Below are 23,112 nucleotides of genomic sequence, written 5' to 3' on the forward strand. Positions count from 1 at the left end.
TAAAATATACCATATCCAAAGTAGTACTTGTAAATGTGCAACTTCATAGGATTTTAACAATAAGCATTCTTTTCCAAATCAAGACAATTCACCAATAACCCAAACTCTTTAAAGTAACAACATTATGGCCATAATAGCATTTCAGGAAAAAAAATCCATACTTGTGTCATAATTTCTTTTTAAACCACTATGAAAATCTACACTGAATTTTTGAAAACCATGAACCTCACACGACTATTTGCATTTCCGAGATACATCATGCATCATATATTAACCTTGAACCCTATTTTTTTTGTGCTTCCTCGCAGTACATTATGCCTTACATATCCTTCAACCAACAGAAGTCACAATGATTTCAAAGCCACATAATCTATTGCCTATGGACCAAGGGACTTTCTGCAATTTAAAGCATACCAAACCTGCAAACAGCTGAACTATCCATGTATTCTTATCCTTAAGTATGTAGTTTATTTTTCACCTTTGATCAATCATTGCTATTACAAACCACGTTCTCCTTTTTGGCCAACTGTTTACAGGGCCAACAGTGATTTAATAAAAGAAATAAAAACACAATTTCACAACTATGCTCACTACGACTACCCCTGCAATGATTTGTTCTGCTAAATCCTGAAAATCCCCACAAGCCAATGTCCACGGTGATCTTACAATGTGGTTATAAGGTTCTTCTATGCGCCAACACATATAGTGTGTATGATGTTCTTTTATTTATTTTTATTTTTTGTTCACCTCAAATTGGTGTATCCACACACACACACACACACACGTGTGTGTTATTCAACAGAGTAACAAAGAATGAGATTGAAAGAGGATGCTACAACTTTCAAGCAATAAGCATGTGAGCCATTCCTTTGGATGCATTTGCATTTGTTCTAAGACCATTTTTCTTGAAAGATAATTAGATTATGGCATTTAAGGTTTGGCATGTGTTCAAGATTAATTATTGTAACACTGTCAATAACTGCCTGTTAAAATTCTTGAGCTATGTATTCTTGCATGTTGCACTGTATTAACATCTGCTCAACCTGAGGAGACAATCTTTCCAAAGTCAATCAGTTAATATCTTTAGTTATGTTTGTGGAGGCTGCGTCTGCAGCCCAATTTCTGCATTAAAGCCTTGTATGCATTGCTTATATAATAGTCAATGGATGCTTTAATTAAGAAAAAACAATTAACATATTACAGATTTCTAACACTAGAAAGATATGGCATTGTAACTGCACTATAAAGCACCATCATGACACTCATGTAATTGTCATCCTGTAAAACCAAATGGTTCCTTTTTGTTTCCATTCATGTTTTTGTTATATTATTTCTTAAGGATGAACAAACCTGAAAGCATAGTTTGGTTTCTTTATCAAGACATGCTGCAATAGTAAAGACAAAAGAGAATGTTCTTGAAGGATTTGAACATTATGATTTTAACATTTAACAAAGTAAGCATCTTATCCAATCAACAAAACTAGCTGTAACCAGAGCTAGTCAATTATACAATTACAGTGTCTCTCCATAGTGAAAATCACAATTAATCACTTATCTACATACAGTCACCAAAACTTCCACCTTAAAGCAATGGCTTGCACAAGAGAAGCACTTGAACTCCATTGCTGCAAATGGATAAGAAAATTGTTTAAATAACTCATCACATAGCTCCAAATAAAATCCACCTACGGTTTTTCAGTGTCTTTTTAAGTGCTTCTTTCAAACTTGAGAGAAATATTGCAACTATCACAAAGAGGCGAAGCACCAAAAGTGACCCACTTGCCGGAGTGAAAGTGTCCTCAAGGAGCAACCTGTTCATCACAAACAATTTCATTCAGCTAAACTACCGTGACAAGGGGTGGGTACTCTTCTGTCGAAATCACCCAGACTTGGACCTGGTCCAATTGCTTATTCAGGGAGCTGAACCTTCATGGGTGGCCTACCACGCCATCATCTATGTTTTTCAGACTTTCATTTGTAGAGCATTTAGAAAAATTCAAGGACATCATGATGAGCTACATTTCCAGTATGTTATACAAAACCAATCGTAGAAGTTCATTAGATTGTTTGTGAACCAAGTCAAATGAATTGATACATCCACCCAAGGATTGGAAAAGACTAATGCCAGTCGTGAAAAAGTTGGTTCCCACGCTCAAATGAGCATTCGCTTCATTTTTTCTCAAACACACTTGTTGCAAAATATCCTCCAACATAGTAATCTTTAGCTTTCAATGAAAAAGAAAAATATAAGAAGGCATCAAACAGCTTACTTTCTGTTGACACCTAATCATAGGGATTTGAGTCCTGTATAGGATGTTTTTAAGTGGGCTGTACTGGTGAATTTTGAAAGAGACATTTTATTTTGTCAAAAATGTGCCTGTTTTCATCAGAGATACAGGTCCTTAATGTGTGCTTTGTTGATAGTTAGACATTGAGGTTCAATTTTTGTGTGGACCATCTCTAAATCGGACCTTCTGAAGTGGAAGCCTTACATCTGTACTCGCGTGTTGGGTTTTGTGAGCATGTACATACCTCTGTTATATACATTAAAATTGTAGTTTTTTTTACAAGCAGAAGTGCAGTTTCTTACAGCTTATTGGCAGCAGAAGTATATATATAACTCACACTCTGCACTTGAAGTTGTTCAACTCATGATTAAATTGTTCACCCTTGAATTACAAAATGATGATCCTCTTGCTCTTGCATCAGAAGTAAAATCTATCATGCATGATATCAAAGTCACCAATGTTGAATTGGACATTCCTCTGATAGATTTTCTCAAGGCACTTTATCCCACTTACTCAAATTATCTTGAGTCATTGCAAGCAAATGGAAACCTCAAAGATATTACCTTTGACTCCCTTGTGAAAAAATTTGCTGAAAGAGAGAAAGCTTTTGGGAAGAAGACAGCTCCTCAGTCTTTTGAAGAGGCTGTGTGCCTTGCACATAGAGAGAAGAATCTTGCTCAAGATTCTTCCAGAGGAAGAGCAAGAAATTTTAGAGGTAGGGGGGCATACACTCTCAAGGAGAAAAGTCAGATTTGCACTGCATACGCTGCAAAAGAGATGGATCACATGATGCATCCACATGTAAGTTGCCTTGGGACAGAATTGAGCATGAAAGAAACCAACCCAAAGGTAAAACTAATGACAAAGAGAAAGGTAAAGCACCTGAATCTGCTCACTATGTTGTGGCACACTGTAATATTGGAGTAAATGAAGACTTATTTAATGCTTCACTTACTTCTTGGAAAAATGATTGGTTGCTTGATTCAGGAGCAACTTGCCACATGACTTTTAGAAGAGATTTTTTTGAAGAATTTACTGACAATGTTGATGGAGCAGTATACTTTGCAGACAAATTAAAACTCAAGCCATCAGGGCTTGGTACAATCAGGCTTAAATTGCCTAGTCTTCCAGACTTTCTTCTGCATCATGTTTTATATCTCCCACAACTGAGAAAAAACTTGTTGTCCTTGGTCCACATCCGCCAGCAAGGACACTCCATTCACATGTTTGATGGCAAGCTTGAGGTGAGAAAAGCACCAGACTACTCACTTGTCATGATGGGGATAGAAGAAGAAAGGCTTCTCAAGCTACAGGATACCTCTGCTCGTGCACAAAATTTCTCATACAATTCTCATTATGAAGAAGGTACATTTCCATCAAGTTTATTATGGCAAGCCAGATTTGGACACTTGAACTATGACAGCCTCCGCTTATTGAAAAAAAATGGTGTTACTGGTTTGCCTACAATTCCTAGGAAACTTAAGCAATGTGATGCTTGCATTCTAGGAAAACTGTTAATTTTAGGTATGTTCTATGCTTAGAGCAATTTATTTCAATTTTCACAATTAGCTCAATATCTTTTCTAGATTAGCAATCACATCAGCATTAAAGTAAACTACAGATAGAACATAAATATAAATCACAGAAGACAAGCCAAGACAAGAGGACACAAGATGTGGCGCTAGCCAGGGACAAACCCCAATGTGGGGAAACCCTTGATCAATTCTTCTTATATGTTCTGCAATAGTTCAAGAGAGAGAGAGAGAGAGATAATACGTTTACAACAGAAGTCAACGCTTTGACTTGTCTAGATAAGAGCAAAGATCATCTGTAAGAAGATGATACATGAGATCAGTTGAAGACATGCTGCTTCAACTGATTCTCCAAGGTGACTCCACCTATCGTTGTGCTGCATTTTGTCATCATGCTGCACCTCACTGCGCTGCACCATGCTACACCCATCACACTATGCTACATCTCATCACGCTTCATTAATCATGACTGTACCCATCACTGTACTGCATTATGTGCCATTGCTAGATCATGATGTTGTACTGACCTATGTGTTGGCTGCATCTTGCTTGCTTGTTGTCCCTAACATGCTTGTTGTCCTTAGCATGCTTGTTGTTGCATGCTAGTTGTCCCTTGCATGCTAGCTGTAACATTGCATGCTTGGTGTATTTGCTGCTAAGTACCATACAACTGTCCCAATGTTAGTTAGTTGTCCCTTGCATGTTGCTCTCCTTTGGAGACAGATGCTTTGGCTGTTCCAGCAGTTCTCGGCAGTTGCGGCAATTCCGACTGTTCTCAGCAGTTCTTGGCAGTTCCGACTGTTCCAGCTGTTCCCGACAGTTCCCGACAGTTTCGGCAGTTCCTGGCAGTTCCGGCTTCTGCCCTCTGCATCAGCTTTCTTGGTAGTTCCCGGCAGTTCCAGCAGTTCCGGCTTATCCCGAAAGTTCCGGCAGTTCCTGGCAATTCCGGCAGTTCTGGCTTTTCCTTGGAAATTCTGGTAGTTCCCGGCAGTTCCGGCTTTTCCTGGCAGTTTCGGCAGTTCCGGCTTTTCCTCGGCAGTTCCGGCATTTCTGGCTTTTCCTGGCAGTTCCGGCAATTCCCGGTAGTTCCGACAATTCCCGGCAGTTCCGGCTTCTGCCCTCTAGATTAGGGCAGCGTTATCCCTTAGGATCTCTCCTTCTACTAAAACCCAAAGACAAGTAGAGAGGAAGAGATCCCAAGTGTGTTGAAATGACTTGAAGGCCACCTCTATTTATACTAAAACGTTGAGCACAAGTGGGGTTTATTTGGTTGCTGGCCGACTTTGATGAATTGTCCCATAACACAAATAAATTCATATCTCCATGAATACTTATCGGAATCGGATGATTTTTAGATCAATCCTACACCTCTCGATGAGAGGGATCCAAGAAAAATATCAGCTTCCATTAATAAGATGACCCACATGGAGTTTGGCCCTAGTTGCCAATTTTAACAAAAGCATAGCAAACAACCTTTTCATGATTCACATTCCAGAGCACATAGAAAACTTGAACTCATTCATTCAGATTTATGTGGTCCAATCCATGTTCCTTCTGCAAATGGAAATAAATATATGATGACATTTATTGATGACTACACCAGAATGTGTTGGGTTTATTTATTGAAAAACAAATATGATGCTTTTCAAACATTCAAGAACTTTCATACATGGATTGAAAATGATGCACAATCTCATATTGGCTCTATTCGCACTGATAATGGAAAAGAATACACTTCAAATGAATTTGAAAAATATCTTCGCCAACATGGGATCAAACATCAAACAACTGTGCCTTATAATCCCCAACAGAACAGAGTAGCTGAAAGAATGAATAGGACAATCTTAAATATGGTGCACTCCATGATGTTTTTCAAAAATGTAAAATTGATGTTTTGGGCTGATGCAGTTCTATGTGCTGTATATGTAAAGAATAGATGTCCATCTAATGCTATTAGAAACAAGACTCCTTATGAAATGTGGTATGAGCACATTCCTTCGGTAAAGCATCTCAGAGTCTTTGGTTCCAGATGTTATGCCTTGATACCAAAGGTACATAGAAACAAACTTGGTGCAAGAAGTCGTAAGTGTATCTTCCTGGGGTATTCAAACACCTCCAAAGCATATCGTCTGTATGATGAAGTCAATAAAAAGTTTTTTGTATCTAGAGATGCAATCTTTCTTGAATCATCCAAAAATGACAATGTTGTTGAGCGGCAACTTGATCACTTGGATAGATTCACAAATGAAAAATCATTTCAAGAATTTGATAATCAGATTCCACATCTTGAAGGGGGGATTCCTATACTAGATCAACCTATGGAATCTTCTTCTAAAGCACTCTCTCCCCCGCATGAAACTCCAACAACAGATGATACTTTGAGTGATGTGATTGACAAAATTGGGAGACTCAATCTTGATTCAGTCCCAACTCAATCAACGGAGCAGCCTGCACCATCTCAGAAAGGTCCCCCAAAGTGTTCATCCTGATGAGGTTGGAAAGACAGGAACTAGAAATTCAACCCGACAAAATGGAGGTGATGTAGATGACTCTGATTCACCTATTGATATGGATGTTTCTTATGATTGTGAATTGAATTTGTCTACAGATTTTGAACCAACTTCCTTCAAAGAAGTTGCTTCTCATGATGAATGGAAAGAAGCAATGCAAAAAGAGTATGATGCCTTGATAAAAAATGGCACTTGGAAGCTAGTTGATCCTCCATTGGGAACCAAACCAATTGGTTGCAAATGGGTCTACAAGAACAAGTATAAAGCTGATGGTTCACTTGACAAGCACAAAACCAGGCTTGTGGCAAAAGGTTTTGCACAGAAGGAAGGGGTCGATTATGAGGACACTTTTGCCTCCACAACAAAATCGGCTACCATCCGGACACTCTTTGCCCTAGCAGCTCAGAATGGTTGGAAAGTCCATCAAATGGATGTAAAAACTGCTTTCTTGAATGGAGATCTAAAAGAGAATGTTTTTATGTCCCAGCCTGAAGGATTTGTTGTAAAAGGATATGAACATAAAGTATGCAAACTTGTGAAATCCTTGTACGGCCTCAAACAAGCATCGCAAGCTTGGTATGAAAAACTAACTGAGCATCTTCTGAAACCCAATTTCAAACATTATGATCTTGATGATGCAACTTTGTTTATCAAGAAGGTTGGCAAAACAGTTGTATATCTTGTGGTATATGTAGATGATCTTTTGATGATAGGGAACAATGAGAGCTACATTGCATCCATAAAGAAGGAATTTGAGGAAAGGTTTTGACATGACTAATTTGGGCTATGTTCATTATTATCTTGGTATTGAAGTAACTCAAAATCCGAAGTCCATATTCCTTTCTCAAAAGTACATTGGAGATTTGTTGAACAGATTTGGCATGACTGAATGCAATCCTTTGACTACTCCAATAGAACAAAACTTAAAGCTCACATCCATTGAAGGAAAAGAATTTGAGGATACAACAAAGTATAGACAACTTGTAGGAAGTCTCAACTACCTAACTACTACCAGACCAGACATTTCATTTGTTGTTGGAACCCTCTCCAGGTTTATGCAAAAGCCTTGTGAGGGACATTGGTCTGCTTGTTGACCTCTACTGGTCAACTTCCCATGCAGTACACCCTCTTTTCTTGGCAGAAAGGGGTAGCACCTGAACGACGTGTCCGTGCCAGCCTACAGTCATCAGCAACTTGATCATTTCAATTGTAAACCCAGTCTGCATGTATGAATTGTAAATAATCTAAGCAGATCAGAGTCATGTATGTAAAATTGCCTAGGTGGACCTAACTTTCTATGATAATCTATGTCCCGGAAGGTTTTTCGTCTCACCGATCCATGGATCGGCAGAGTTTTCCTTCAAACCTGACCCCAAAGCCGGGATGGATTTTGTCATTAGAACTTTAGGAGAATCCTAGTGTGTTAATATGCTAGATTATAGTTGTGTCGCAGAACTGGGTGATTTATGAGGGTCTGTGTTAAGTGGGCTTGTCCCCTTGAGATGTAAGTTGTAAAAGTCATGATGTAATGTGTCTTGAGGGTCGAAAAATGTTTTAAATCCCCTCGTGAGTCCTAAGTCCTAGGTCCTGGGTGATGTTTCCAAAGGTTTAGTTTGATGATCCATTTAAAAAATGAAATAAAATAATAAAATAAATAAAAAATTTAAAAATTTAAAAAAATGAAATAAATAAAAAATAATAAAAAAAAAATTAAAAATTTAAAAATTTAAAAAATAATAATAAAATAATAAATAATAAAAAAATTTAAAAATTTAAAAATTTAAAAAAATGAAATAAATAAAAAATAATAAAAAAAATTTAAAAATTTAAAAATTTAAAAAATAATAATAAAATAATAAAAAATAAAAAATTTAAAAATTTAAAAAATTTAAAAAAATGAAATAAATAAAAAATAATAAAAAAATTTAAAAATTTAAAAATTAAAAAAATAATAATAAAATAATAAATAATAAGAAATTTTAAAAATTTAAAAAATAATAATAAAAAGTTAATTGAATAAATCGACGGATGAGATCAAGAGATGTCTTCATCTTCATCAACGGTCGAGATCATTTCTACATGGATCATTCGAACTAGCCGTTGGGATCATTTCCTTTATATAGGGTCTTAGGTGGTCATTTCAGAATCATTCGATCTGTGAGTCTAAGACTGAAGAAGCTCTCTTGTAAATCTGTTTCTGGTTAATAAAAGAAGACTTTGGGGTCCATATCTTGCTGGTGTTACTCTCTTGGAATGCTGTGAGATCATTTCATTTTCTGCATATGTTATTTTCAGCCATTAATAATAGCTTTTTGTAGAGTAGTGTGGGCACAGGTATCTTGTCCACTTGCTAGGGTTTGAGTGCTGTTAGGGTTTCTGAAGTAATGGCAGGTATCTCCATTACTGTTTGAGATCTAGTAGCATTTTTGCCCTCTTTGTTGACGGTTGTTTTGAGCTGTGCAGAAAACATTTTCTGAAGGAAATTTGTGGGCGTTCGGGGAAGTTCTCGGCTGAACCAGCCAGCTCCCGCAAGCATTTTTTTTGCTAAGCCCAGTTGGACTTGATCCTGGGTCTATCATTCGGTTTATTTTTTTAAGTTTGCATGAGAGGTTTTCTGAAGTTCTTCACAGTGACGATCTGAAATTTCTGTTCTTTAAAATGTTTTCCGTGCTTATTGCTGAATCTGGCTGTTAAGGGGCCAAATCTGTAAATTAATTAGCTGATCTAGGGTTTTAATTTTTGCTTTATGCAGTTTTTTATTAGGGTTTAGGTTTTTTTTTTGGTTTCATTTTAGCACATTCATCTTTTCGAAGTTTTTTTTTTTAATCGCTGGATATCGTTTTGGTCATGTGATTTAGCTGATGATAGATGGTTGCTGTCCATGGTCCATGTTCCTATATCATTTAACAAGTAATCGTTTCTACATCAATCTCTTAAGGCACTGGTCTGCTCAATTAATCAAATCCATCGCGTCCTTTTTATAGCGTATCTCGTGTCTCCCAACCAACTGGTCGACAGTTGGTCTCATCATCTCACAGGGACTACCCCCCTTAGCCGCGGGAGACAAGCTTAAACGGAGGGATCGGGGATCAGAGTGACAGCCCCCGGTCTGAGCGTTGTCGTGTTAATCCGCGCGACAACATTTTTTGGCGCCGTTGCCGGGGAAATTGTTTTCTCGGCGTTTCAAACGAAAAATCATCCTTCTCATTTTTATCTTTTCATCTGGCCCGGCAACGCCAACATTTTTTGGCGCCGTTGCCGGGGACAGAGTTTTCTTGTTCCTGGAGTTTCATCGACATTCACCTTATCATCTTTCTCATCTCTCATTTTGAGCTGGCAAATTCAACCTTTTGGTTTATCATTTGGATCTTTTATTGCTTTATTTTTCGCCATATCAGTAGCATCTCTTCGGTCTGTTTTTTGTTTGGGTGGCGACTCCACTTTCTCATTTTTCCCAGACAAGAAGCTTTCCTCATATCTGCTTGTGGTTACTTTTTGGATTCTAGAATCAGATTCATTGTTCAAGTGGCGACTCCACTTCTCTCATCTCTTAATTTTCTTGAGCAGAAATCTCTTTCTATCATCCATTTGATCCTTCATTGTTCATCATGGATTATTCATTTAAACCATATCATTTTACTGATAATCTCCATGATCTTCCGAAAGAGGCCGTTGGTAAATTATTTAAGTTCTCGGGTGGTGATTCGGTCACTGTTGAACAGCATTTAAACAGGTTTACTTGTGTAATGATCTTATATTGTAGATTTCCTCAATATAATCATGAAGATTTCAAAATGCGCCTATTTGTCCTTTCTTTAGAAGATGATGCTTTGAATTGGTTTAACAATTTTCCAAAGGAATCTTTCACTTCTTTAGAAGACATTGTCGATGCTTTTAAAAATAGATATGGTTATCCAAACAACTTGCCTTCTGCCTCTAAAATTGTGCAACAGAATGAAAGTAATTTGATAAGAGGTCCAGCTGAAAGATCCCAAGACGATTCATCATGTCAGAATGTGTCATCCACCGGAAATATTGCAGATCAAGTTCATGATAGTGAAAAATCAAGGACAAATGACAATGAAAGGGAAGAGCAAAAGCAAATTTTACGAAATCTAATGATGCTGGTAAGGAATATGGAAATCAACCAAACTAATTATGTCAATGATGTGAAAACTTTATGCACCCACCTGGAAAAACGTAATAGGGAGATTGAGGTCACGCAAAGTCACCATGCTAGAGAAATTGAGGCCATGAAAACTAAATATGAAACAGAAATTGGAAACATGCATAGCAAGATGTCAGTCTTAGAAGAGAATATGGTGACCATGAAAGCTGATCATGATAGGGAAATTGACTCTATGCAAAACAAGTTACTAACTATGGAAGAGGAAATGACTATCATGACGTTCAATCATAATAATCAGTTGGCTGACATGCAAGCGAATCATAAAGAAGAAATAAATTTCATGCAACATTGCTTGATGGACATAAAAGAAAAGAATGATAAAGTAATAAAACACATGCAAGAGCACCATGCCATACAAATCAGTGCTATAAGGGATGAATGCTCTAGACAGATAAATGCCATTAGAATATAGGTTCAAAGGTTTCAACAATTGGAAGATAAGAGAAACCAGCAAACATCAACAGATCAGGAGTCTTCTCATTTGCTTCAACAAGATTCATCTTATTATTGGGAGGTTGTTGATTCGATTGAAAGATGGTTGATTGAGGGTGATCCAGACAGATTTAAGAATGATAAAGATCAGATGTAAGATGAAGAAAGACATAGCACGCATATCTTACATACTTCATCTGATAGTTTTGAAACAGAAAGTACCAGGTCATCAGTAATTCAACCAGCCAGAAAGAAAAAGCGCAAGAGAAAGAAAATGAGAAGAAGATTTGACGCATCAGACGGCCGCAAGCAGCTTGATTTTTGGATAGGAAAGAGTCCTACCATATGCAAAATGGGACATGGCACATCCGACAAGCAGCCGACAGATTTGCCTGAAAGCAGGCAAATGCTCAGTATGCACTATATTGAACACATCTGATGCCGTAGGGCATCCTTTGTATCGTATTTCTAACCCTACTCCTTGTTTTTTCCGCATTTTCGTTTCTGCTTTAGATAGTTAATAAATGAAGAGCTTGTATCTTTATTGTGCTTAATGTATATGATGATTTTGGATGGACGCTACTTATTTTTGTGTTGTATGGATGCAGATTCTGGATTCTCACATTCCTGCAAGCAGCAACGTGTCCCCAAGTAGAGCCAGATGTTGACCTCTACTGGTCAACTTCCCATGCAGTACACCCTCTTTTCTTGGCAGAAAGGGGTAGCACCTAAACGACGTGTCCGTGCCAGCCTACAGTCATCGGCAGCTTGATCATTTCAATTGTAAACCCAGTCTGCATGTATGAATTGTAAATAATCTAAGCAGATCAGAGTCATGTATGTAAAATTGCCTAGGTGGACCTAACTTTCTATGATAATCTATGTCCCGGAAGGTTTTTCGTCTCACCGATCCATGGATCGGCAGAGTTTTCCTTCAAACCTGACCCCAAAGCCGGGATGGATTTTGTCATTAGAACTTTAGGAGAATCCTAGTGTGTTAATATGCTAGATTATAGTTGTGTCGCAGAACTGGGTGATTTATGAGGGTCTGTGTTAAGTGGGCTTGTCCCCTTGAGATGTAAGTTGTAAAAGTCATGATGTAATGTGTCTTGAGGGTCGAAAAATGTTTTAAATCCCCTCGTGAGTCCTAAGTCCTAGGTCCTGGGTGATGTTTCCAAAGGTTTAGTTCGATGATCCATTTAAAAAATGAAATAAAATAATAAAATAAATAAAAAATTTAAAAGTTTAAAAATTTAAAAATTTAAAAATTTAAAAAAATGAAATAAATAAAAAATAATAAAAAAAAATTTAAAAATTTAAAAATTTAAAAAATAATAATAAAATAATAAATAATAAAAAAATTTAAAAATTTAAAAATTTAAAAAAATGAAATAAATAAAAAATAATAAAAAAAATTTAAAAATTTAAAAATTTAAAAAATAATAATAAAATAATAAATAATAAAAAATTTAAAAATTTAAAAAATTTAAAAAAATGAAATAAATAAAAAATAATAAAAAAAATTTAAAAATTTAAAAATTTAAAAATTTAAAAAATAATAATAAAATAATAAATAATAAGAAATTTAAAAAATTTAAAAAATAATAATAAAAAATTAATTGAATAAATCGACGGATGAGATCAAGAGATGTCTTGATCTTCATCAACGGTCGAGATCATTTCTACATGGATCATTCGAACTAGCCGTTGGGATCATTTCCTTTATATAGGGTCTTAGGTGGTCATTTCAGAATCATTCGATCTGTGAGTCTAAGACTGAAGAAGCTCTCTTGTAAATCTGTTTCTGGTTAATAAAAGAAGACTTTGGGGTCCATATCTTGCTGGTGTTACTCTCTTGGAATGCTGTGAGATCATTTCATTTTCTGCATATGTTATTTTCAGCCATTAATAATAGCTTTTTGTAGAGTAGTGTGGGCACAGGTATCTTGTCCACTTGCTAGGGTTTGAGTGTTGTTAGGGTTTCCGAAGTAATGGCAGGTATCTCCATTACTGTTTGAGATCTAGCAGCATTTTTGCCCTCTTTGTTGACGGTTGTTTTGAGCTGTGCAGAAAACATTTTCTGAAGGAAATTTGTGGGCGTTCGGGGAAGTTCTCGGCTGAACCAGCCAGCTCCCGCAAGCATTTTTTTTGCTAAGCCCAGTTGGACTTGATCCTGGGTCTATCATTCGGTTTATTTTTTTAAGTTTGCATGAGAGATTTTCTGAAGTTCTTCACAGTGACGATCTGAAATTTCTGTTCTTTAAAATGTTTTCCGTGCTTATTGCTGAATCTGGCTGTTAAGGGGCCAAATCTGTAAATTAATTAGCTGATCTAGGGTTTTAATTTTTGCTTTATGCAGTTGTTTATTAGGGTTTAGGTTTTTTTTTTGGTTTCATTTTAGCACATTCATCTTTTCGAAGTTTTTTTTTTAATCGCTGGATATCGTTTTGGTCATGTGATTTAGCTGATGATAGATGGTTGCTGTCCATGGTCCATGTTCCTATATCATTTAACAAGTAATCGTTTCTACATCAATCTCTTAAGGCACTGGTCTGCTCAATTAATCAAATCCATCGCGTCCTTTTTATAGTCTATCTCGTGTCTCCCAACCAACTGGTCGACAGTTGGTCTCATCATCTCACAGGGACTACCCCCCTTAGCCGCGGGAGACAGGCTTAAACGGAGGGATCGGGGATCAGAGTGACAGCCCCCGGTCTGAGCGTTGTCGTGTCAATCCGCGCGACAACCCTGCTAATCTGGAATCAAGTATACACAGGTGGGCGACTTCAGCGTGATTGGATACTCTGATTCAGACTTCGATGGAGACAAAAATTCGGGTATCTACTTCGAGTTATGCTACGAGTCTTGGATCAGAAGCTGTCTCTTGGAGATCACGCAAACAATCAGTTCTAGCAGATTCCACAACAGAGGCAGAATATGTGGCAGCGACTGAGGCAACAAAAGAAATTGTGTGGCTCAAGAAAATTCAGGAAGATTTGCAGGTAAAACAAGTACAATCGACTCCACTCATGATTGAAAATACCTCGGCAATAAAGTTGGCCAAGAACCCAAAGTTTCATGATCGAACGAAGCACATCAATACAAAATATCATTTGATTCGACATCATGTTGAGGCCAAAACAATCCATCTTCGCCATTGTTCCACTAATGAGCAGATTGCAAACATTTTCACCAAAGCGTTGGGAAGAGAAAAGCTTGAAAGATTCAGAATGATGCTTGGACTCACCAACATCCCTTCAGATTAAGGGGGGGGGGGGAATGTTGACACCTAATCATAGGCATTGGGTGAACAACTGTAATTAGTGTAAATAAATAATAGAGGAAATGGAGAGTCACGAGAGATGAACTGAAGAGTCACTCCCTCTTGTATATAATAATAAACAACCTGAATGAATAATACGATTACATTTGAGGAGTTACCTCCTGGTCTGACACTTTAAAGCAGAAAAAACGCTAAAGTGAGTCATCATTGAGTTAATGTGAGCAAATAATATACTGCAGAACAATCAAAATTGGAATGCTGATCAAACTAACAAGAATAAACTATGATACTATCTAATGGAACTTCACCATTGATTAGTGGCAATGGTTAGCAAACTTGCTACTATTAGAATGATGAGTCCAGATTATTGTCTTCCTTGTCATACTGAATAACAAAACTCAAAATATAGGAAAAACATGTAAATTATATATGCCCAAACTTCCCATCTAACAGTTATTAATACACCAATCAAAGCACATCAAGAACCAAATCTTTTATTTGTTAATAAACCAAAGCTTCACAAAAATATTGTTTAAGGATGACATATGTCAATGATCTGACAACATCAAAAGCATCTTCCAAAGGTCCCAAGAAAATTATGGCAATTCAAAGTCACTTTACCTAGCAATTCTATTCTAGTAAGGCCTGTAACGAGTTTCCATCCTAGAAGTCTGATGACCACTTGTACCTCCTCCGGAAGCAGCCACGTGTCCCACCCCAAAATATGGAGTCCACTGGCAAGTAAAATAAGTGTTAAAATAAATGGATATATCAAAACTTTACAATTTAAGAAACAAAAACAAAACGCAACTTTATGTGTCATCGTAGGTGAAACATAGATCAAAATAGCAAAAACAAGCAGCAGACGACAAAATACCAAACTTCACAACATTTCATATTGATGCTTAAGCATAATAAATGAAGTAGGATTTAGGAAATATTTCCAGATAAATCTATAAACATGAAAATCAACTTACACCACTGTTAAAAGCAAGGTTAGCAGGCATGTTTTCATAAGCACTTTGAGAGATGCTGGAACTAGATCCTCTTAGTGGACCACCAGCACCTCCAAATAAAGCATTTGATGGCTTTAGTCCACTCCGTGCCTCATCCAAAGGTGCTGCACGATCAACAGCAATCTGCAAATATTGCAAAGTAAACATTCTCACTCCCCAGATAAAAAACATTACCAAATAAGACCAGGTGCACAAGACACTAAACAGAAAGCCATTCAATGGCTAGCAAGTGCCTTACAAAGTATGCTGATTTTCCAAATTAAAACAGCTGCAGGATCATAAAATATAAATTCATGCATGGAAATCCTTTCACATTTCCTCTGAATCCTACATAAAAGTTTAGATTATCTATTATATTTTTTCATTCAAAAAATAGAATCCTATGCAATCTGACTCCAGATTCTGTGGTATCAAAAGTAGGCATGGAATGAAAAGCAGCTGGGATTTCACAAGAGCAACAGGAAGTATGTTTGGATGGTAGTTTTCTGAAAGGACCATGTAAGATATGTTTTGGTCAGTAACTCCTCAAAGCAGGAACCTAAAACTCTTCCATAGTGTGTCAAGCATATATGAAAAAAATCTTTGATTAGTTAAATTAATTGATTAATCGAGTTAATTGGGATTAATCATGGTCATAAGTCCAAACGGATTAATCAACTACCTAGATAAAAAATCCTTACCAAATAGGAACAATGCACAAGACACAAAACAGAAAACCAGTAATTTGCTAGCAAGTGCCTTACAAAGTATTCTGGGTGGCTTTTTCCAAATTAAAGCAGCTGGATTGCAAGGAAATTCTCTCACGTTTTCCCTAAATCCTACATAAAAGTTTAGATTATCTATTATATCTGTTCACTCAAAGCATACAATCCTATGCAATCGGACTCCAGATTCTGTGGTATCAAAGGTAGGCATACAATGAACACAGCTGAGGTTCTACAAGAGCAACAGGAAGCATATTTGGATGATAATGTTCTGAAAGCACCATGTATGACTCAAAGCAGCAACCTCAAACTCTTCTATAGTGTGTCGAGCATAGATGAAAAATAATCTCTGATTAGTTAAATTAATTGTTTAATTGAGTTAACTGGGATTAATCATGGTCACACTACACCGCCCACCTACCCCCGCCCCACACATTTAATCAAGATTTTTTTCCCTAAAACCAAAAAAATGGGATTGATTCAAATAATCACGAGTAAATTGGAAATAATCAGCTGTCCATGGAAAAGCACCAGTAAATCTGTAAAACCCAATTTTTAGAGGATTATTGTTCTTTCCCGCTGTTGGGTTTGAACCCTAAGAAGCTGGAGAGAGCCAAGCATGGATTTTTGAAGAGAGCCAAAGCATCAATTTCTGTCATAAAAGAATTTTTTTTTCTTGGAGTAAGGGATTGATTGCTGCCAACAGTTTTCATTTCCCAGGTATATGTAAATCAACATAACACTTCAATTTTTTCAAAATTTATCCAAGGGTTTGCAGAGTGCAAACTATTTGCCTCTTGTAATCACTATTTCATATACTATAGAATGATTTTAGGAGTTTATAATTCTTTTTTTTTCAGCAGTCTTTTATGCTCATTTTTTTGTTCTTCCCCCATAGGTTTAAAATTTGAAGTTGGCATTTCCTTGACAATATGCCAAAAGCTTTGGATCCATTTTGGTAGTATCGTAAACCTAAGGATGGGATAGACATAATGAAATTGAGCCATAAGCTATGTGGAGTTCAAGTGAATGATGGGGTTTATCACTTGAAAATCTACTTGGCAAGAATCCCAGGGCATGATGTTGTGGGTAGTGAAAAAGCCTCCCTGTAAATTGCCTAAGCTGCCCATGAGACTTTTCACGAATTGGATAGAAAGAAGGCTGAGGCAGCAGCTCAAAAACTTAAAATTACTGCTGGAGGAATCACTAGATCCTCCCGAACCACAGGGGTATGCAAGATTGAGGTTAGTGAGAGGTGTTACCACTCAAACTAGCAAGGGACCTAAGGGGGGATCTCTGAAGGGAAAATGCTAGGCCAAGGGCAACAAATGGAGACTTAGCCCACTGTCACATCAACTAAGGCTCCCTTCTATTTACGCACTTTCACCGATGGGAGGAGACTTGGTATGCATGGAGTCACCAATGAAGGATAAGTCAATGAGTGGATATGAGTGACCCAAATAAATCCTTTCCCAAAAGAGTTTGAAGGATGGAGCTTGCTTGCTTTCTAAGCAAGGTACTAAGTATTCTAGGGAAAGGAAGAGAGGATTTGAGGGTTAGGTTTATGATATAAGACTTGTAAAGGCGTTTCTCAATCTCTAAAATGCTTGTTGGAATTGGTATCCTGGATGGTTTTTGAAGAATGATCTTTCAAAGGAATGGGACCACATGGGACCAAGTGGACCCAGTCTAGGGTATGAGGAAAGAATGTAGCAACCAATGATATTCTCACCCTAGACAAGGTGGGGAAAGGATCAAAGAAAGTATTTTCGCTCGAAGATGTTGTTTTGACCCTATGATGTACTAACCTTGGGGATGGCAGGGCAAGTTTTGATCCTGAAGTTAAGGTTTGGCTTTTCTCCCAACTCCAACGTCAGAATGGCTTTAAAATTGGAGAGCTCGAGGAAAGGCCATCGCAGGAGACCCTAGGAGATCGAATTTTTTGGATGGCTAGCTTGTCAGGAAATTGATGCCCTAGGTACCCCAACTTGGCTAGACTTGGGCGGAGGTGAAAGAATATGAGTGACCACCTTTGGTAGATCAGTGCCTTAATCTTTGGGAGAATGGAGGCTATGATGAATATGAGAAAGGAGTACCATATCTCCAACCTGCAAAGATCTAGATCGAGATGATTTATCAAAGCTTTTCTTCATGTTATATTGACTTTTACACATATTATCAAAAGTTGTCCTACGAGTTTCATCCAACTCCACAATATGATCAATTCTATTTTGAACATCTTTATTAGTAGAAAAATGCTGAAGGAGTTGATAAGCTAGCAATTTAAGGTGCACAGGTAAAGTTGCATCCAAGCCATAAACCAATTCAAAGGGACTTTTACCAGTAGCTTTGCTTTTAGTAATCCTATCTGCTCATAAAGCATACTTGATTTTACTGTCCCAAGATCACTTATTATCTCCTACTATCTTCTTGATAATGGTTATAAGATTTTTATTACTTGATTCAGCAAGTCCATTACCCTGAGGATAGTAATTAGATGAATGAGATAAGACAATGCCATAATTGAAACAAAAAGATGAAAATTCTGAAAAATTAAAAGCCTTGGCATTATCAGTAGTGATCTTAGCAGGGACACCAAATCTAGTAATGATATTATTTTTAATGAAATCCATAATGACCTTTTCAGTGGCATTCTTAGCAGGGATGGCTTCGACCCATTTAGTGAAGTAATCAGTAGCAGTCAAAATCCATGAGTAGCCATTGCTAGAATTTTCATGAAACTTCCCAATGAAGTCTAGACCCCAATGCTGAAAAGGTGCCTCCACAACCACAAGTTGTAAGGGCAGGGCAACAAGCTTCTGTTTCCCAGTGAATAGTTGGCAGGCTTGACAACTTCTAACAAACTTATGCACATCAGAAAAATTTTAAGGCCAATAATAACCAACTCTCAATTTTTTGTGGGCAGTAGTTTTAGCAGCATAATGATCACCACAAAGTCTCGAATGAAACTCAGAAATTAACTTCTTGGACTCAATTTCATCAACACACCTAAGTGTTATGCCCTTAGAATTTCTCCATCCAAGGCCATCCTTCATGAGGTAATACTTAGTGGCTTTTAATCTAAGAGCCCTTCTCTTATGAGCGACTAAATGGTTAGGACATGTAAGATTTAACAAGTAATAAATAATGTCCTTGTACCACACATGCTCTCCTAATTTTTGCAGCTTAGGTGAAGATGAATCGTTAAGACAAATCAAACCAGTAGCTTTCTCATTACCTTTGGTCATCATTTGAGCCAAGCCTTGGCCTTTGACTAACTTAGTGGGTCTAATCTCCAAATCATATTCTTGTATTTTGATAACCCACTTAGCACGAGTCCCTAAGCAATCAGTTTGAGTTAATGTATCTTTAACTGCAGAATGTGGGACAAAAACAATGATTTTGGAATAACCCACATAAGTTCTGAAATGCTTAAGAGATTTGACTAAGGCATAAGCTTCCTTTTCCATGGTATTGTAATTTAATTCAGAAATTTGAAGCGCTCTACTCATGAAAGCAATAGGCTGTTCGTGACCATCTTTATTTTTCTACAATAAGACACTAGCAATGGTATCTTCAGAAGCGAAAGAGAAAATCATGAAATCCTTCTAGTAATCGGGACTAACTAAAACAGGAGCTTTTGCAATAGCACCTTTGATTTCCTAAAAAGCCTTTTTGCCATCTTCTTTCCATAAAAAATTTACATCCTTTTTTAGAAGACTTTGAATATGCTTAAGCTACTTCTGCATAATTTGGAATAAATCTTCTAACAAAATTTGTTTTTCCAAGAAAAGACTGAAGGGATTTAAGATTATGGGGGAGAGAAATCTTTTGGATTGTGTCAACTCTTTCAGGATCAATCTTGATTCCATGTTTAGAAATGACGTGACCAAGTAATTTCCCTTCAATTACTCCAAAAACAGACTTAGCTGATTTAAAGAAATCCCATACTCTCTACATTTATCAAAAACTTGCCTAAGATGACCTATATGACTAATACCATCCTTAGAAAAAACAGTAAGATCATCCTGATAAATTTTGATAATCTTCCCAATTAAACCCTTGAAGGCATAATCCATAGCCCTTTGAAAAGTAGCCCCAACATTGGTTAATCCAAACGACATTCTAATATATTCGAAAGTACCCCATGGTGTGGTGAATGTAGTTTTGTGACGATCCTCCTTCTTAACCCATACCTGATTATATCCAGAAAAACCATCTAGCAATGACATCATTCCAAAACCAGTTACTCTTTGCAACATAGTCTCCATGTTTGGCAAAGGGTAATTATCTTTCTTACATGCTAGATTAAGGTTTCGAAAATCGACACAAAGTCTAATTGTACCATTCTTTTTTCTAACAATCACCAGGTTGGAACACCATGTTGAATGCCTCGTTTGAGCAATAATTCCTACTGCAAGCATCTTTGAAAGCTCCTTTTGAACCAAAGGGGCTAACTTAGGATTTATTTGCCTAAGCTTTTGACGAAAGGGTTTAGCATTTTCATCTTTCAAGGGGATAATGTGCTCCATGACATCTTCCCTATAACCTTTTAATTCATCATAAGAAAATGCTAAAACATCCCGATATTCACGAAGTAAATTGGTTAACTTTTTCCTTTCTTCATCATTAGTACCCTTACCAATTTTGATAATCTTGGGATCACTAGAGGTACCAATGTTTACCTCGATGAATTCGCCTGGATCCATTTTATTTTCTTCTTTCATCTTTGTGGCATCATGCCGATCAAAGTGTTGTTCTAAAGAAACAACATTCCTAGGAGTAGGATTTATAATATCTTCATGATCATTAGATCCATCCTCCTTAGAATCTATCCGAAAATTTTCAAACTCATCCAAATTATCAAGAAAACGAATCACTTGTTTCTCGTCATCAAAAACTTGCCAATGCTCTGAGTTATTTGGAACAGAAGGCCTAAATATAACTTCCATTTTTATCTTATGCTTGATCGACCCATCAAATAACTGCAAAGTAGAAGCAGCTACGGCAAGCTCATTTACCAAACTATTTTGTTCTCTTGGGATAGCTTCAAGGTCAAGGGCATCAAAGTATTCCATAGTATCCCATACAATGTTTCAATAATTCCTTAACCTTTGATTTTTACATGTAAATTTATTTTTAATTTGCATGATAATTAAGTCAAAATCCCCCTTGATGCTAAGCAACTTAACCCTTAAAGCCTTGGCCAACTCAAGACCCAATAACAAAGCTTCATATTCAGCAATGTTGTTGGTTGCTTCAAATTCCAATCAATAGGCAAACTTGAAAATATGACCAAGGGAAGACTTTAATACTATTCCAGCACCTTTACCATGCCTAGACGGTGCACCATCAAAATACATGTACCAAACTTTATCCCTGAGATCCCCAATCTTTTCATCAACCTTATTATCGGGAAGAACTATGGAATTAGACAGAATAGCATAATTCACAATGTCAGATTGTTCTTTAATTATCTCAGTATGAGGTCTCTTAGGATCTTCAACATGGAATCTTCTCTCTGGCTCTTTATTAAGTCTTACAAACCCATCATCTCTAGGAGAAAGAATCGTAGCATATGACCAATTCATTTGAATACTCCCTCCTAGATCAGAGGCCCATTTTCTAGATAAAAGCATACCCCAAGCATCAGGCACATCAACAACAACAATGTCCATAACAATCATAATGTTAGGGTAAACCGATAAATGAACTTGTAAATCCTTGATTAACCCATGAACTTCAATCTTCTTAGAATCCATAGCACATATATTGTAGTAAGGCCTAAAAACTCTTAAATTAAGTTGTTCCATGACCCTCTTGGTCATGACACAGGTTGATGCACCAGAATCCAGCATACAATTATTCAATTTATATCCATTAACCATCAAAGTAATAAAAAATGGTTGATGATCCTTGTTATCTGAATCCAAACTTTGCAAATATATAGGAGCATCCTGATAATTAGCTTTAGGTGTTTTTTGTTGAGAAACATTCACTTGAGGAGCTTCAATAGCTTTTAGTAACTTAGCCCTTTGGGAAGGAATCTTTGCAATCTCAGCAATAGGAACCCAGATTTTTGCATTATTAAACCAACTTCCCAAATCGATATCTAATCCAGAGTTTGAACCCGGGTTAAAAATTCGAGGGGGAATTTGATTCCCACTTTGATCTTTATCCCTTCTTTGATAAGTTAAACCAGTGTTGTGAAAATCGTGATATTATTGCGATTTTATCATTTTATCGCGAGTTTTTCAACAAAACGAAAATATTGCGATCTTTATTCGAAATTATCGCGGGTATTTTTTTTTGCTCAATTTTTTGGAAATTATCGCGATAAAATCCAAAAAATCACAATAAAATCGGAAATTATCGCAAGAGTTCGCGGCAACGAGGTTTTATAACATTTTTTTTGGTTTTTTGTGAATTCATTTGCACAGTCACGCATACGAAGGGTAGAGGAGCGTTGGAGAGAGCTGGGAGACGTTGCTGGAGAGGGTTTGAAGCTTTTTCAAGTGCTTAGAGGAGAAAATCAAGAGGCGAAGACCAATTTCTCCATAGAAACGGTATGGGGATCAATTTTTTTTTGTCTTCACTGTTTTTAAACATTGTTTTGTATTTTTTCATTGTTTTTGGTTGGGTAACTTGGTATGGGCACCAATTTTTTTTTTGTTTTCATTGCTTTTAAACATTGTTTTTGTATTTCTTCATTGTTTTTGGTTGGGTAACTTGGTATGACTATGGGCACCAATTTTTTTTTGTTTTCATTGTTTTTAAACATTGTTTATGTTTTTTTCACTATTTTTGGTTGGGTAACTTGGGTTTGGAATGGTTGGGTAACTTAGGTTTGGAATGGTTTTTTTTGGTTGGGTAACTTGGGTTTTCATTGTACAATGTAAAAATAAAATTTAAAATACTAAATTGTAAATTTGTAACTTGTAAATACTAAATTGTAATCCTTATTTTCCCATAGGTTCACAACTTCACCGAAACACCATTCAAGTTTGCAACTTCAAAGTTCAAAAACAAACATGCCAAGGAAATTGAATCCTTTCTGGGAATATGGTGAACCTAAAGCTCCGAATGATAGACTAAACTTGACTTGCAAGTTGCCACCCTATGTCTGGGGGGGTGTACAGGTTGAAGTATCACCTTGCA

The 23,112-nt window shown here is 36.7% G+C and overlaps 1 protein-coding gene across 7 annotated transcripts in view; it reads right to left on the reverse strand.

Moving 5' to 3' along the window:
* Positions 1-1,351: 1,351 nt before the first annotated feature.
* LOC149227915 (putative RNA-binding protein C660.15) overlaps positions 1,352-23,112 on the reverse strand; it is a 215,063-nt gene continuing 193,302 nt past the window's right edge. For 6 of the 7 annotated variants that reach the window (XM_089377980.1, XM_089377983.1, XM_089377981.1 and 3 more), the window contains 3 exons: positions 15,212-15,373; positions 14,856-14,968; positions 1,352-1,811 (listed from right to left, as the gene is read on the reverse strand). In XM_089377980.1, the coding sequence (XP_089234106.1) occupies positions 14,870-14,968; positions 15,212-15,373 (261 nt within the window). In that variant the 3' untranslated portion in view covers positions 1,352-1,811; positions 14,856-14,869. Of the gene's footprint in view, positions 1,812-14,855; positions 14,969-15,211; positions 15,374-23,112 lie in introns of those variants that run through there. The other variant, XR_016247826.1, reaches the window with a different exon arrangement.

Source organism: Pinus tabuliformis, chromosome J (genome assembly GCF_031772625.1).
Source record: "Pinus tabuliformis cultivar Carrire ecotype Pingquan chromosome J, CPIR1, whole genome shotgun sequence".
NCBI classification, from domain to species: Eukaryota; Viridiplantae; Streptophyta; class Pinopsida; order Pinales; family Pinaceae; genus Pinus; species Pinus tabuliformis.